Source organism: Numenius arquata, chromosome 1 (assembly GCF_964106895.1).
Source record: "Numenius arquata chromosome 1, bNumArq3.hap1.1, whole genome shotgun sequence".
In the NCBI taxonomy this organism is placed as follows: domain Eukaryota; kingdom Metazoa; phylum Chordata; class Aves; order Charadriiformes; family Scolopacidae; genus Numenius; species Numenius arquata.
In genome coordinates, this window is record NC_133576.1 from 59,132,874 (window position 1) to 59,149,713 (window position 16,840).

Sequence of the window (16,840 nt, forward strand, 5' to 3'; positions counted from 1 at the left end):
TCCCTATGGCATTCATTTTGTGGTCCAGTGCTGTAGTTCTTTCTGGAGAGCTTCCCTTAGTTTAAGATTTCTTCAGTTGGAAGGTTGTTTTGTCAGTAAGTTTAAATTTATATTGTTTTTAGAGTTCTCAGAAAAAAACCAAAATCTGTCTATGATCCAGACATACAATTAAGTTCATGAAAAGGCTCACTACCTTTCTGCTAGCAAGTAAGGAAAAAATTATGTAATGGGGGCAGTACTAAGTGAATCATTATAATGAAGTTAAATGAGCACCAGAATGTTTTAAACAATCACCTCTTCCTCCATCCTTAATGATATGTAGAAGAGAAACCTGCACAAATTTAATGTTCGTAGACTGTGAAAATCCAAGATTTGGGCCATACTTTGGTATTCTGACAGATTTCATTTGCTGTGATAAACTTTTATGTAACAATACACATATGACTAAATAAATTATTTTCCACGCTTTCTTGTTATTTACCTTTTCACTAATATATTGTCACGAATTTCAATACCTCCAGTACACACAGGTGTATGACTGTCCTAAAAATTACAGCAATTATGAAGCAAATATGAGTGGCAATCAGTCATTGAAAGCATCTCTCCATTATCTTCAACTTTATGATCCTTAAAAATTGCAGTGGGGAATCCTTATTTAATGTATAAAAATAACATCTAATAGCTGGAAAGTGTTTTAAGTTCCTTTCAGTTGCAGGTTACAAGATAATCATCTTGTGGGAACATGCCTCAGCGTTTCCATGTATTCAAGGTTGACAAAATGAAATGTCTCCTTTAATTCCTTTGGCAGTTGAAGAAAAGTGATTGAAACCTTTCGTTATGCAATCTTCAAGATTAAGTGATCACATCTGTTGAGTAGTTTTTGAAGGATGTAGTATAGATTTGGGTAATTAGCTAGCAGCTCTTTTTTTTTTCCATTAACTTGTAGGCAGAGTACTATCTCAAAGTTTATTATCAGACTTAAGAGCTACAAATGATGTTATCAAAGTTCAAGCCACTTGATTATAGCGTACTTTTAACATTTTCAAATACTCCCAGTGCAGTTTCCTTGCTGTCTAAAATAATCAAGCAGATAATGGATTTCACATTTCACAGTAATGGAAAACTGTCAGGAACATTTTGGGGCATTAATGACTGTGGGCATAATATGCCCTTTAACTGTTTTCCTCTGAAGGAGAAACATGTAGCTTTTGCCCTGAGCAGTTGCATCTTTTGAATGAATGTTACAAACAATACCAGTTAATTTGCTGATGCGCTGATGTGGTTTATATGGATGTCTATACATAATGGATTTATTTTGTTGCTTCTGCAGAAGCTATCTTTGAATTTATTCACAACAAAAAAAGGTTTCAGTTTTGCTCTTCAGATCTTATTATGCTAGAATTATTTTTATGATCTGCTGTGATGCAAGCTATCTTGTATCTGACAATCCCTTGCAAACAAACTAGAAACAACTTCTGCATCTACTACAGAAAGCCTTATGGCAGCTATTGCCATAAGCTGTGCTTATCTGTGCAAATAATTTTATTACCCATGCCATAAAATGCAAAATCTTTTCATCTTTTCTTTTGGGCAGAATGCTACTACTAAAGTAACTGTCACAGTCAGGATTCACGCTGGGCTATGATTCAACCAACCACAAATAAGTATTGGCGTATCCGGCTCCATATCAGACCGTATTCATTGTGTTTGCTCTCTATTGTTTGTGTATTGAGCAAATAGTCTTTAGACATTATGCGTTCCATAGGCAGTAGTTATCTTTCTGTGCCAAATAACTACACATGCAAGAAATGCCTAGCTGCACTTTTTTAGGTAGACTCAGTTTGCTCCACATATATATTTCAAATATGTCATTTGCACTGTAATGCTGGAGACTGTAACAATTCTTAGGCTTCTTAGGCTTTAGGGACACTGTGTATGTATAAATCATTGCTGTTTGAAGCTAGACACAGAATTTGATTTCAATAAAATTGATCTTTCATTTTCTCAGTCTTCAGTAAGGGTAGTTCAACTTCAGAGAGTCAGGCGAGGAGGGTTGAGTCCAGAAAAAATATTTGTTTCACTTTTCTGCCTCATTATGACCAGGTTCTTCAGGCATCCTGAGATCACAGTCTGCATCCGATTCACTACTGAGGGAACTTTCCCCTCCCTTTGAAACTTCCAGAGTCTTTGCCTGAGATTAAAGAGAATGTGTTTTTCTCAACTTCATATTCTGTAATTTGCTCAGCACCTCCAAAGACATCAGGAAAGAAATTCATATATCAACGCTGATGTCCATGTACAGTTCTCAGAGCCCCTGTTTCAAAACAGAAACCAGTTCTAATAAAGAATAAACATTTCCTGATTACATAGCTATTGTAAACTTTCCAGACATTTCCAGTCTTGCTTACCCTTCCCTCAGCTGTGTGTAAAGTGCAGAAATATGTGTTTCAACAAGAAATGTTTCAAGCATCCCTGACTTGCTTCACAGGTGCAATTCAAGGTGTTTGAACTTTTGGAGTTGTATTTTGTTAAAAGGCTTACGTTTCTATAGGCTGACTTCTTCAGGCTTCCTTAGTGTTTCTCTATAAAATTCAATTCAATTGTTTTGGATGTCCCCTTCTTTATACAAGAAATAAAATAAAGAGCTCACTAATAATAAACAGTGAGCAGTCAATGTAGAAGGGGGCCAAGAGCTAACCAAGAGGAAAACTTATGCATGCACATTTAACTGAGCATTGCCTGAACTAGGGCTCCTCCACGGGCATCTCTGTCCTCTTGGGATTCAGACCATTTGGTACTTCCAGAAGAGATCACAAGGTAGAAGAAGATGGTTTTGTCCTCCACAGCATTGTAGTTCGACTTCTTGGAAAAGGTGGAACCTGGGTTCTAGACCCTCCTCAAATGTGTACGTGTACATGTACATGTATGTGTGTGTGTTCATGTGAAAGAGTGGGGGGGGGTGGCATTGTTGGGGGTGGCATGGTGGCAGCTCCTAGTTTGAGGTAGAGGTTCTGCTCACCTCCCTGCTCCTGGGAATATCAGATAGTCTCCATCCCTTTTGCTGAAATTTGAAGTGACATCAAGGGACTTGCAGCAAAGGGGTTTTTTTCAGTTGTGTAAGAAGCAGTGTTATTCTGTGGCCACTAGGCTATACTGTCTACTGGAAAATGAAAACCATTCTTTCACACCTTTGTGGGGTAAAGGATGCCTGCAATGCAACAGCAACCAGTTTGTCCCTGGAGGTCAGTACGTAACGTCAATTTTCTTAAGTGCTAATAATGGGTCATTCTTTGTGTTCTTTTTTTTCAGTGCCAGTTGGTAACATCGTCTGTTAAAGATGAACATTACACACTTATAAAACTATAAAGAGATCATTTCTAAACAGTGACTTGTGTGACTCAAAGACATTGATGACAAAAAAGGTATTTTACATACTTTATTGGTAGTGAAAATATTCCTCAAAGACATGATTCCAGTTACAACTTGCACAGCTCTGTCAAGAAGGAAATAAAGCTCCTCTCTTTTCTCTTACTTGTTGAATAGATTGAATATCTACAAACTGAGGAGGATGTTAAAATTATGTCACCAGAAGTAGTAACATCCTCTTAAATACTGCTCAATGTTCTTGTGAAGTAGAAAAAATGAAATCAAAGACTTAAGAATAGTCTTGAAAAGAACTTTAAGGAATAAAAACATGTAGAATTTGTAAAAAAGCTAGACAAATAATACTTTAAAAACCCTGACCTTGAATGATAAAATACTGTAGTGCTACACTTAAAGCATGTATTAGAATAACTCTTAAAAAAGTGTACCCTGCTTCTTGCACATGTCAGGTTTTCTGTTTGTATTGCTGCATTAAGTTCAAGGCACAGTTTTTATGCTTTTCGGGTTTTTTTGCAAAGAAAATTATACAAAAATACACTACTAGTAAGGCAAATATTAAAAATAGGATTAAATCCAGTATACTCAAATATCCATTATCAGGTATCTTCTGGGCATAGACCAGAAATTAATATAACGTTGTCCACTCCAATTTCTCCAGTTTTGCCCTTCCCACGTTCTGATTCAAAGGTTACCTGCCATAAGAAAAGAGATGTATTGTCAAAATGTCATTTATCCAACCATTTAGCAACTCTCAATGTTAATTAGTAATAATGCTATATTTGAGGAATGTTTTATCACAATACAAGACTTAATGACTTAAATCCTTGCAGTTTTTAGATTTTCTGTGTATTATTTGAACTAGATTGATAATTCTCTGCACAGATTTACAATACCAAATGGATTCCTTTAATAAGATTACTTCTTTTCATTGTACAAAGAAAATGCAAATTGGGTGAAATCCTATTATAATAACATAGTTTAACTGCAGTATGTGATGTTAGTGTACTCCTTGAAGGCATTACAACTGTTTGTTTTCAATCTATTTGGATCCTTAGTTTTGAGGTATATGTACTTTAGATATACTACATATATAGTGTATATACTACGTATATTTACTCTCTATCTATAGTATGTATAGGTATAGTACAATATGTATACTATATCTAGAAAGTAGGTTCATTTTTATGAATACGATGGCTGGGTTTTTATTTTATAGTCTGATTTTCATTTATGTAAGGCTTTTCTACATCATTCCACCAGTGCAAAGAACCTTGAAAAGAGCTTGCATTTGATTTATACTCCCAGTATTCAATTATGCAGCGGAAGCCTTTACACAGCACTGAAAACGTCCAGTCACATAAATGAAAACCAGACCCTAGAATCTGAAGGAGAAACTTACTGAAGCTCTGATTGAGGCAGTTTTCAGACATACATCAGTGCACAGTGTTCCCGGTTGGCTAGTATGTCCTGCTTCTAGGCTGATTGCCCACCCTTGGTTATACATGATGTCTCCTTTTGCACTAATTTTCTGGTTTAGTGTGGTTTGAGAGCATCCTCTTCTATGAAAAAGCGATAATTTTCATTTTTCCATCAACGTATGTATGTTTCTGTTGCATGAGATATTAAATAGAGATTTTCATTGTTTGTGTTAATTTATCGTCTCATGCAGTTTTTACAAAATGACAGGATTACTGGCATCAGTGTTCTAACCAACTGGGGTAATTCAGTTCTGAAATTACAACCAGATAGTAACTTTTCTGCCTCCTAAAATCTGTGCTTCTGTTTCCCATTTCACATAAGCCTTTCAATTGCCAGTAAGTGATGCCTATAAAACAGTTGGTGGACCACTTGAGGATTAGGAAATTAGGCTGTTAGGTTGATTATGGTAGTTGGCTTAAAAATTATGCTACACTTACACTGTTGGTTGTTTCAGCCCCCTGAAATATATCTATTTTTCCAGTTCTCCACCTTTCATCTTTTCCTTTGTTCTGCTCCCAGACAGGAGTGGTTTTTTTGTTTGCCAGGAACACTCGAAGTTTCCCCACTCTCTCACCGGCAAGACGATAACTGAAAATCAAGCAGTAGCTGCTCTTTGGTTTGAGGTCAGTGAGGAGAAGTTTTAGACGCCCCATATCCTTCTTGTGCCCCACAAAGGCTGGAACAGCCATGTAGTACCCATCACCTTGTAACAAAAAAAGAAAAAGACAAATGCATGTTTAATGAACTTGTGTTATTTATTAGCAAATTGAATATGTATTTGTTAAGAAAATATGTGGAAACTGTGTTAATTGAATAATTTAAAATCAGACTAGAGAAAAGCAGCAGGAAGCGTATTTTACAAGGAATAGGCTTGCACCGCTGGAAGTCAGATCAGTTTACAGAGGAGATGAGTTCATATTTCACTGGCAATTACAGTCATTCTTCCTTGTGCTATCTTTCAAAGGCAAAATCATCTCAGTTTTTCAAATGCAACAGCCTGAAACGTGCTGCTGTGCCTCTGTGGTCAGACCATTTTCAGTACTTGAGCTAGCTCAGTACTTTCTCCACTGTCCTCTAAAGGAACTGATAATTTGTTCCCCAGATCCTGGAGGACCAATGAAATGACAGAGACCCACAAGGTGATAAAGAGCTAAACTGTCTGGGCCCATAAATAAAGTCATAATCAGCAGATGCAAGTTTGGGGAGACAGGGTAAGGTCAAGGTAAACTCTTCCTGAAAGTGACAGGACAGAGAAGGGACTTGGGAAAAAGGAAATATACACAGCAGGAGAGGAAGGATTAGTGAAGAAAGACTGGGACGGAAAGACCATGAGGGAATGTGTGTGTAGGAACTGGAGCAGGTAGCCTGCAGGATCCACCAGTCTCTACTGCAGTGTCTTCTGCAGCATTTCCTCTGTCACAGGGGAAGAGGCATCCTTTCAAACATGTTTCTTCAGCCCTACCTTTTTATATACATCAGCACAGCAGTCACCCATTGCACCCATGGAGCTCTTTCTCAGGTTTTAGCAGGCCTGGCATGGGTACCAGGTCAGGTATCAGTTGTTCTTGAACAGCCCCTTGCCCTTGGTTCATTCCGAGGAATGCTGTCACTAGTTTGTGACTAGTTTGCAGAGCTTGAGATTTCTGAGCCGTTATCACAATGTTATCTAAGCCATGTGAGTGACTACGTTGCCACCTCCATCTACATGGCAGACGTGTGGTTAATTGCCCTAACAGTCTTGGAGAGACACAATGCGTAACTAATAAGGTTTCCACTGCCTTGTACCTTACAGTTCTGAGCAGTTATATTCTAATCCCTTTTCTCTGTTTGTGTTGAAATATGATAGTGATTACCAGTTGCCAACTCGACATTTAAAATAAACAATTTCCACTCCCAGCATTCTCTGCCTCCTTTTTTTTTCTGTTATAAAGATAACTCACTGATAGGAAAGCTAATTCCTGATTCTCTTTTCCCCTCCGTCCCCCTGTTTTTGGAGGGGGTGAGCCATCAAATCAAAGCATAGCTAGAGGACAGATATTTAAATACCTCTATCTCGATCAGCAGGATTCCAGTCAAAGTCATCATCAGCATCTTGTTTCCAGTCACAGACCCCTCGACTGAAGCTGCAATCAACTGAAAAAAAAATTGACAATGGAGACTCATAGATAGAAGGAGCACTATATCATAAGTACTGATAAAAGCAATTTGCTCTTTATTTACCCAGTTATGAATTCATAGGTCATTCTAAAATGATCTACAATCTGAGCTCAGATAGCGTTGACCTACATTAAATTGCAGACAGCAAAACATTAGAATTTACGTAGTAATTCTTTCTTTAACTCATAGGAAAATCTGCTGTGTCTTTTTACTGCTGATCTCCCATCTGCACATGAGTTTATATGCTGTGACTTCTCTATGAGTGTTTGCCGATCAGCAGGTGTAGTTGGAGGTGTTAGTTTTGAACTCTAGCATCGTAAATGGTTTAGGATCTGCCAACTTTAGAGCTTTCCTCTCCCCATTTGTTGCACTGCTGTAGTTGTAATCAGCTGAGATGCTCGAGCTCCGGTTTTATCTATTGAAAGAAAGGTTGGCCCTCCATGAGAGGAATCCTTTATGTCCACACTTGATACTTATACTTCATGGAGCTGGCAATAGCCCAAATCAGTTGAGCTTTAGAGTACACTGAAAAAGGGTGTCACCCAGAGCACACCACAGTCTTCGTGACTGTGGAGATGAAAAGCATCAGATACACAGAGAAAGAACACTCTGCAATGCAAGCAAGACAGATCAGATTAAGAATAGTACGTCAGCCATCTGAACTTCCTCAGAAAGAAGCATCCTTCTTGTTCTTTTCATGTGTTTTATCATGAGATGGAGAAGTGCAGTACATGGCATTTAGAGAGCTTTACTGTATAAATCCATTGATTCTGAGACTACTGCTTTCTGAATTGGAAAAAAAACAGCATCTGATCCTTAGTGTCATCCAGCACACGAGTCTGGTTTGTTTTGTTGTATTTTCTTTAAGATTTGGAAGCATTTGTGGATTGCTTTTGGGTGAAACCCACCTTGTCCTAAAAATAATCTCAGTTCAGCCGATCCCAGCCTTTCACCCCCTGCCCACTTGGCTGGTAGTTCCCCAGGAGGATGCTGTTGCCCTGTAAAGGCATCAGCTCAATACAATCTCTCAGTCTCCCCTTTTGGATTCTGCTTTTTTTTTTTTTTTTTTTTTCTGTGGCTCTCATAAGCAGGTCCTTATAGTCAGCTCCATGATTCTGTCCATCATAGGGAAACTGTTTCCCACCAGGAGAGAGGGGGACAGTGCCCTTTCTTCTGCTTTTATGCTCTGCTTTGACCAGAGCTAGGCTGCAGTCTGTTGTAGTTCCCAAGAGGCAGTGAAGTTTTCTGTTTGAAAATGCATGAAGCAGTTTCCTAAGGCATGGCAGAAGCTTTAGTTGTTTGTGAACAAAAATTGGCAGGTCTTGGACCTTGTATCAGTCAGCTCCCCTGACAACAATTTTTTAATGTGAGAAAGAACAGGTGGTATCATCCTACTCTGATATCCACAGGACTTACTGATGAATTGGGCACTATCATAAATTCACAGCCAGGCTATTTAAGATTCAGGGTAAATATTTATTCCACCTTGTTCAGGGGAAACTCCTATTGACTTCTGACAGAGGACCAGGAGAAAAAACAAGAGAATATGGCTGAAGGACATTGTTAAAGTATGTTTTGAAAAGGACAGAAAAAAAGCTTCTCACATTGGAACTGGCAGAATGATTTGGCCAGATACTGTCCCTAATGCGCTCACCTAACCTTTGTTTTATGTTAAAGGCTTTTAAACTGGTTCTGGCTTGGCTAATATATGTTATGAAAACACACAATGCACAGGAAAATAAATACTGTAGAATAAAAATAATCTACCTTCTTGCTCTGGTCTCGACACTGGAACCTTCCTCTGTGCCAGGAGAGGTCCGAAGGCAGCTGCTTCTTTCACCTTGGGAACTAAGGAAAACAACTTATCAAGTGCTGAGTTATCATGGGAACAGAAAATGGAACTTTATTCCTTTACACCAGTTGCCATCATTTATTTAAAATGGTTGGGGTATGTGTTTTCCACTCCACCACCACATTCACATTCCTAATCCCAGTTGGATCGAACTCTGAATTTTAAAACTTTGTTTAAATTGCTGTTTTCCACAGCACTGTGCGTCTAAGCTGTGGGCAATGGAGCTGTAAGATTTATGAGGTGATAAAACATTGAACATGATCTTTCTTTGGTGTGGTGATCTGCTTTCTTGCTACAAAACTGCAACCAAGGATCAAAGTACCTGAACTCTACCAGGCAGCAAAGGTGTCTGGTAGAGCTTGGCAGCACTTTTCCAACAGCAGCCTCAAAAAATGGGTAATGTCAAAGACTTTGTAAAAGCCATAAACATTGATGCATCAAAGGCCCACAGCTCTGTAGTCAGGTAAGTGATAGTTGGTGCTCCTGTAACAGAAGCCCCAGAAAATAATTTCTCTGAAGCCATACTCTCTTCTGGAGTACATGTTCTCCTGTAAACCTGACCAGCTCTGCTGTCTGTTGGGAAGGAAGGCTGCAGCAACTGCCCTACCTCTTCCTCACCCTCCCTGCAACAGCTGGCAAGCACAGCCTGATGTTTTGATAACCAGTCCTGGTGGAAACCCCCAAACAAGTTCTGTGGTAAAAATTCGTTGACGTGTCTTATGCCAAACTGGATGAGTCAGTAGAGCAGCACAGTCAATGAATGTCAGGTGCATTCTCTAAGACAATTACTCAAGAAGGAGTAACTAAAGGAGAGAGTTACTCAAGAAGTACTATGTTTCAGCAGCAGCCCCAGAGACCAAGCCAAAACCTCTCCTGTCTGATGAACTACAAAGATATAGAAGCTTGCAAACTCTTATTTACTCTAAGTAATACTCTAAAATACTAAGTATTTTTAAAGTTCTGTGATTAAGCTTCTTTTGTACTATTTTAAGTGATTGATAGAGAAGTGCACTCACCAAAAAAATAAAATAAAAAATAGTCTTGACTTCTTTATGCAAAGCCTGTGTGAATAATTAATCACACATGAGATAAGGGGAAGATCTGCTTTCACTGGCAGAGGATTCTATCCTTCGCAAACACATATGCAGATGATACCTATGATATATGACACCTATGAAAACAGGAGGAGCTTAAATGTGCCATTTTAGAGGAGGACTGAGGAAGGAGCCTTTGGATTACTGCTTACAAAAGAAGTTAGTGGAAAGCCTGACAGACTAAAGTTCACTTTTCAGCCATACCACGTGGGCAGCGCTAAGAAAAGCTTAGACTTCCTCAATGCCAGATGATAGGAGCTATGGAAATGGAAATTACTTTTCAATAACTTTTCCCTACTCAGCATTATATCATACATGCTATTAGAAAGTCACAAATGCCAAATATTCTAAAAGTTATTACTTTCACATGCACACATGTTTGTTCAGAGGGGAGTTTGTTCCCGAGTTCCACTGAGCTAGGGCTTTCCATCGAAATGCTCCAACATACCCAGTCATAAACACATACTCAGTTTTAAGAATATACTTACAACCTAATGCAATCCAGAGCCTCCTAGCACCATATAGACTACGCCATCTACTTAACCTTTCTTCTCCTTCAAAACTGTCAAAAATTGCTCTGTGTGTACACCAGAGGAAATACACTAACGAAGAGGCCCTGGAGGCACTTCCAGAGCTGCTGAATTGAGCCAAGAAAGGAGACTCATGCAATCTTAAGAGCTTTCTGATGAATTGCCAGGAGCGTGTCCTCTCTTGTTGCCCTTGCAGCCTTCCTCTCACCCAGACCTTTGCTTAAATCACCTGGATAATATTCTTACTTAAGGCAAGGATTAATATATCTTTCTCCAAATTAATATATGTCTACATATACACATTTAGCAACAGGCACATAGAGATTAGGTGTTAAGTTCACTGTCATGCCATAAACTTGGCCTCATACTTAGTGAAAGAGGCTCAGGTTGTGAAAACCCTTGCCAAAATGAAGAGAGCTATTAAAATATGATCAGTTCTGGAAAGAGTGATTTAACAGAAGACAACAGCTGCCAGAATGAATTATTTATTGAGTTATTAAATTACACTTGAATTCACTTGAGGGATATACATGCAGGTGTAGCTGTGTGCTGCAGATGCTTCAAGTGAAGAATTTTCATGCAGATAAGAAGAACCAAATTTTGTATTCAAATCTATTTTTGTTTTCAGTGTCAGGCATTACACTCAGGTTCTCCACTTACTGGACGATATCACTGCATATTATGAGAAATTGTAAGCTTCAGCTTACAGAAAAGTTTCCAAGAAACCTTACTTCTTGGAATGGGCCTACGTTTTACATCAGACCATCATATGACATACCCAGGATCCAAAGTTTTTCCTCTCCTAAGTACTAGGCAGGAGTTAGGATTGCTCCGTACAGCTCTGCTGCTGTCAACTGGTGCTTTCAGAAAGGCAGGCCTCATCTCATGTTCCCTAAGAACATACTCTCACCAACAAAAGCTCACATACGTCCCCCTTTAGGCACAGCAGAGTCTATCCTTCTTTCAATACTGCTGGTGCCCAGCCATCTACTTATCTGCAGCACTATCTACTATATAATCTCTACATATACAACCCTTCGTACCGTGGTGCCACACACTTCTATCCATTTATGTCATCATGATACTCTTACGAGGTAAGACGGGTTGATCATATGACCAAGAATTAGTGGCAGATAGAACTAACACCCAGGTCTTCAGAGGTATCTATCTAACTAAATACCACCGATTTCCATAGGAGTTGTGTCTATGAATGTCTGTGATAAGCTGACCATAAGTAAGTTGGTGGCGTTCTGGTCATGAGAACAGCCACCTTGTTGCTAACACAGGTTCATTTGTCTGCAAGAAATTCAACGTTGCTGTCTGAGACATGTATCTGAATATTGCCCCTGTTCTGAGGAGGGACAATCTCGTTGAGCCATGTGAGATGCAGTTTGTCTATTGTATTATATATCAGAAACTGCAGCAAGGAAAGAGACTTTCTGCCAAATAGAATAGCCCCAGCCAGCTCTATGTGGATGAAAGTCCTTCCCTGAAAAATAATAGAGGACTCACATAGAATCATAGAATGGTTAGAGTTGGAAGGGACCTTAAAGTTCATTGAGTTCCAACCCCCCTGCCATGGGCAGGGACACCTCCCACTAGAGCAGGTTGCTCAAAGCCCCATCCAGCCTGGCCTTAAACACTTCCAGGGATGGGGCACCCACAACAACTCTGAAACTACTGAGGATGTCTGCAATCATGGAAACACTTCTTAGCAATAGCCTCAGAAAATAAGAAAGTAGGAGCATTGAGACATTGTTCTGGTATAAATGAGCCTAAATACAGTGTCATGAAGGGGATTTAGGAACAAGTTTATACATGAAACTAGAATTCCACTTTAAAAACACCAGGCTTACTGGGAGTGCTGCACATAATGAAATAGATGAGGTTGGAGAGCCACCTCCTAGCCATCTCCCTGTCCGCGGACTTTTAGATAGCTAACTAAAGGAAGATAACAGACTGCCACTTAAAGAGCTAGTTAGGTTCAAGCGTATCCTTTCATACAGTGCACAGCAGGGTCCTCTGAGAAGTGCAGGCAGACACCAGTTCACTCTGCCTGTCAAACAGGTTTGTTAGCACTGGTCTGCCAGTTGTGCCAACTCTGATTACATGAATTCTTGTTTGAAGCTGGCCTGCACCTGGTTTGCTTGGAGCACAACTGGTGTGAGCTCAGGTCCACCTGAAAAGTAGCACGTAGATAGACCCTCAAGTCAGTCTATAAGTCAAATAAGGGGCAACGAGATCAAAAAAGCAATAGGAAGCATCAGGAGCACATCTGGAAAAGCACTGCTTGGACTAAGCTGCAATATTAAAAGGTTCAAATTTAAAAAAAAGAAAAAAAAAAAAGAAAAAAAAAAAGAAGCCGAAACCCCAAACCCAACAGGCAGAAGCTCAGTAGAATAGGTCTGAAGAGCACTGTTTTATGGGCACCCTTCAGAAGCAGTACAAAAGCACTGGTAAGTGACCGGTAAGTGACTTTGTGCTAAAAGAACTTACTGAAAACACTGATAGATTTTCCTTTATGTGCACTTGGTTTCACCTCCCTGCTTTGCCAACTGCTGTACATAAAATTACTCCTGTGCATTTGGAAATGACATTTTTGTCTGAAAAATATGGCTTGGTTTATAGCTTGGAAGTAATTTTCTGTTTGTCTGCAGTAATGCATGTGCTATCCTCAAGCTTTAATTCCCTGTTTTTTCTTTCCTGTTAGTGGGACTGTATTTCTTATAAATCATCTGTGGCATCACACTGAGCTCTTGCTGAGGTAGCTGTACTGGAAGAACAGATATACGGCAGAATATACATATAGAATATGCACACGTATTTAAGTGTGCTAGTTGTGGGCAATGTGGTATATTTTTATTTCTTGTTACAGCTGTTTGATTTTTCTGTCCCCTGGAAAATGCCTATGCCTGGTTTTGCCTAGGTAGGTTAGTCTACATGTAAAAAATGAATGTAGTTATTTTGTTAGTCTAAAGGTAAAAATAAAATACAAAATTTGGGAAAAGTAACTCACTTTCGGTAATTCTAACACATAGAATTCTAAAGTGCCTGCAACTGCAGCATGTGGGAACTCTCACAAAAATGGTACTTGCTGTCTTTCCAACACTGCTCTCTGATGTTCAAAGCTCATAAAAAACCCTGAGAAATATAGAGTGGGCACTGTAAAAAAATCAAATGAAATACAAGAGTTAGTAAAATGAAGACTAGCTTCCTATATATATAGTACATCACTACGTTGTACTGAAATGAATATGCCACGTCTCTGCTACCGCATCCTCCTCTGAAAGAATTACATTCACCAGACGCCTGACATCTTTTGAGCCTATACAGCCTAGACATCTATAGCTGTGGACTGAACTTTGGTCTGAGCATTATTTGCTTACACAGTGGTCTAATTATCAGAAAAGAATAAAAGCAAACATCCTGATTAACTGAGAGAGTGCTCTCTTTCAGAATTAAGAGCCTAGAACCTATAAGGGAAACAGCCCACTTTCAGTATTGCCAAATAAACCAGAAAACCAAAACCTTTTTATCATTCTTGGTGCTACCAAAGGAAGAGACTCTGTAATTTACGTAGCTGGCTACATGATACTAGGGGAGTGTTTGAACCATGATATGAGTTTTGTAAATTGATAAAGTACAGAATATGGAATTAGTTGCAGTTGGCAATACCATTCTGGATTATCAAAGGTCCACAAAAAGCAGCGAAACATTAGGAAATGTCGGAATTAAGGTTGTGCACTATTAATTCACCTCTAGCTTGAGTGTAGCATCTGTACAGTCATTGCTTATATAACCAAGCAATTTGGTCCACTTCTCTGTGTCTTCTTCCTCATACAGAGAGGACATGTCTTCCAGAGTAAGAAGCTTTCCAGTGCTTTGGTTTACTCTCATTTTCTACACATCTGCAATTTTTGCAATCAGTAGGACAGAGTCCTATTTATTAATCTGCTCCTTCTTTCACACTGGACAAGGTAAGGTAACCATGGAAAATAGTCATATAAAGTCATTACAGACTGTATCATAAGGTATAAAAATATAAGAAGAAAAAATTAAGTTTTCACAGATGACCTTAATTTTGACATTTCTTCAACGCTGGGGGCTTCACATTGCTACCTTTAACTATTGTGGTTTTTTAGAAAGCTGTGAGTAGTTGTCTTCTTGAAGGTCCTGTATTTTGGTAACTGGCCTATTTTAATAATTTCAATATCCATACAGTAATTGCCTTTTTCTCTACAGTATTTTTCTGTAGCTCCCGATATATTTATTATGTAGTAAAACTACTATGATAAAATAATATGTAAATTTAAAAATAATAATTAGGATCTCTAAAAAGCACAACCTATACATTTTTCCTAATTAATCATTCTTCCTAAAAAACAAATACCAATATTAATAATACAAAAGGCAGATGCTCTGTGAATACTTGAGGGCATTACATGGAGTGACATAATGTGGTAGTAAAGGAATCACTGCCGAATAGACATCAGCAGAGGAGGAAAAAAAAACAATGTGTAAATTTACTAGCTGTAAATTTGAGCTAATCATGTACTCCAAATTATCATTAAAAATGAAAGTTTTTAAAGCCAATTATGTGCCTGAATCATGACTGAATTTTTATAATAGCAAGAATCAACTATAGCATATGAAAATTTAAAAGGAAAGGAAACACAGTTAACATATGCAACCCATTCTGAAAGAAAAATGCAAATGGAACAATGCCTTAAGTGCTATACATAGTTGATATCAAGCAAGAAAGCCATAAATAATACAAGTTCACATACTTAATGAAACTACATCTTGGGCAAACTAGTATGCACATCAACCTTCTGCCAGTATTCCCTGGTGAAATAAAATCTCTCTGGCATCTTCAGCATATAAATCCCTTATATTAATAATGGAAAATTCCAGCCAAATGTGACTGGAACAAAGACAATATAGGCAACAATACAGATAAGCCACAGTGCTTTAATATTTTCAAGCAATCATATTAATTATCATTGCTGTCAGTTTTAGTGGCAATTTTGTAGAGACGAGTAGTCTCTGCCTAGCCCAGGTATATGGTGTTCAAATGTCCTGGTTTGGTTGAGAAAGTCCTTGAAAAAGAATCTCACCATATATCACAGCAAAAACCTCTTGTATATTATTTTGACTTGGCTTTCCTATGGACAAAATTCTTCCCCGCGTTCCCTCACTCAAACTGAAATCTGGGAAATTAATCTATTCCAAATAGTGTAGCATCAAGTATTCAATGGGAAGGTTATATGATCCACGTTTTGCAACTGCATCAAGTCACGTACAGGAGAGCACATTCCCCTTGTCACACCAGGCACAGAAAGCAGAGTTCTATGTCCTTTAAACCAAAAAAGACAGTAACCCTACCCTGGGGGCACTATTTCTGGCATCCTGAGCATTCAACCTGAGTATCTTGCTGTTCTCTTTTTCTGTTGACCTGTATGCCTTCTGTCAGTCAAAAGGTTTGAAGAGAGCTCTCAATCCACCAAGGTCCCACCATGGAAGAGAGAGCTCTGTGTATCATTCCCTCACTTTGGTATTCCCACCCTGAGCTTTTCTTCTTTTGCAAGGAAGGGCTCAATGTGGAATGTCAGTCCTGAATATTTTCACCATTTGGTCCACCTAAGACATGCAGAAGTGTATTTTTGCATGTGGCTAGGTGGCAGCTGTTTTGATATTTTGGAAATATCACTGATTGTGAGCTTATGTGCTTACAGTACCAGAGGGGCATCAAAGCATCTTCCAGGATGCAGGTCTACACACACTGGATACCACTATTTTCTCAATTGCTTTGAAATGCTCTTTTGAAGGTATAGAATGAATCATAGAAACATGTAAGTTGGAAGGGACATCTGTAGGTCACCTAGTCTGATTTCCTGATCAGGAGATTGCTCAAGTTCCAGCTCAGTCATATTATGAATATCTCCGAGGATGGATATTTCACCACGTCTCCTCATACCTGTACCAATTTTTGTCCATTTTCATTGTAAAATATTCTTTTCATTATATCTAATTAGATGATTTTTTTTTGTTCCAACTTGTGTTCATTACCTCTTGTCCTATTGCTGTATATTTACAAGAAGAATCTGGCTGTGCCTTCCCTGTTGAAGACAGCTATAGCATCTCCCCTTAGCTTTCTCCTCTTCAGGCTGAAAAAAAAATTACTCTCAGATTCCCTTCATATACCATGTTCTCCAGGCCCCTGACCTTGGTAGAACACTGCTAGACTTATGCCAGTATGTCCACATCTGTCTTGTAATGGAGAGCCCAAAACTGGACATAGCACCTCAGATGTGGTCTCACACGTGCCAAAGAGAGGGGAAGAA

General features: G+C 38.8%; 1 protein-coding gene across 1 annotated transcript in view; it reads right to left on the minus strand.

Annotated features, from left to right (window-relative positions):
- Window positions 1-3,429: 3,429 nt before the first annotated feature.
- Window positions 3,430-16,840, minus strand: part of EGFL6 (EGF like domain multiple 6) — a 42,730-nt gene continuing 29,319 nt past the window's right edge. Inside the window, exons 9-12 of the mRNA XM_074155055.1 lie at window positions 8,788-8,868; window positions 6,910-6,996; window positions 5,301-5,566; window positions 3,430-4,076 (exon numbers count right to left, since the gene is read on the minus strand). Coding sequence (XP_074011156.1) covers window positions 3,981-4,076; window positions 5,301-5,566; window positions 6,910-6,996; window positions 8,788-8,868 — 530 coding nt within the window. The 3' untranslated portion in view covers window positions 3,430-3,980. The remainder of the gene's footprint in view (window positions 4,077-5,300; window positions 5,567-6,909; window positions 6,997-8,787; window positions 8,869-16,840) is intronic.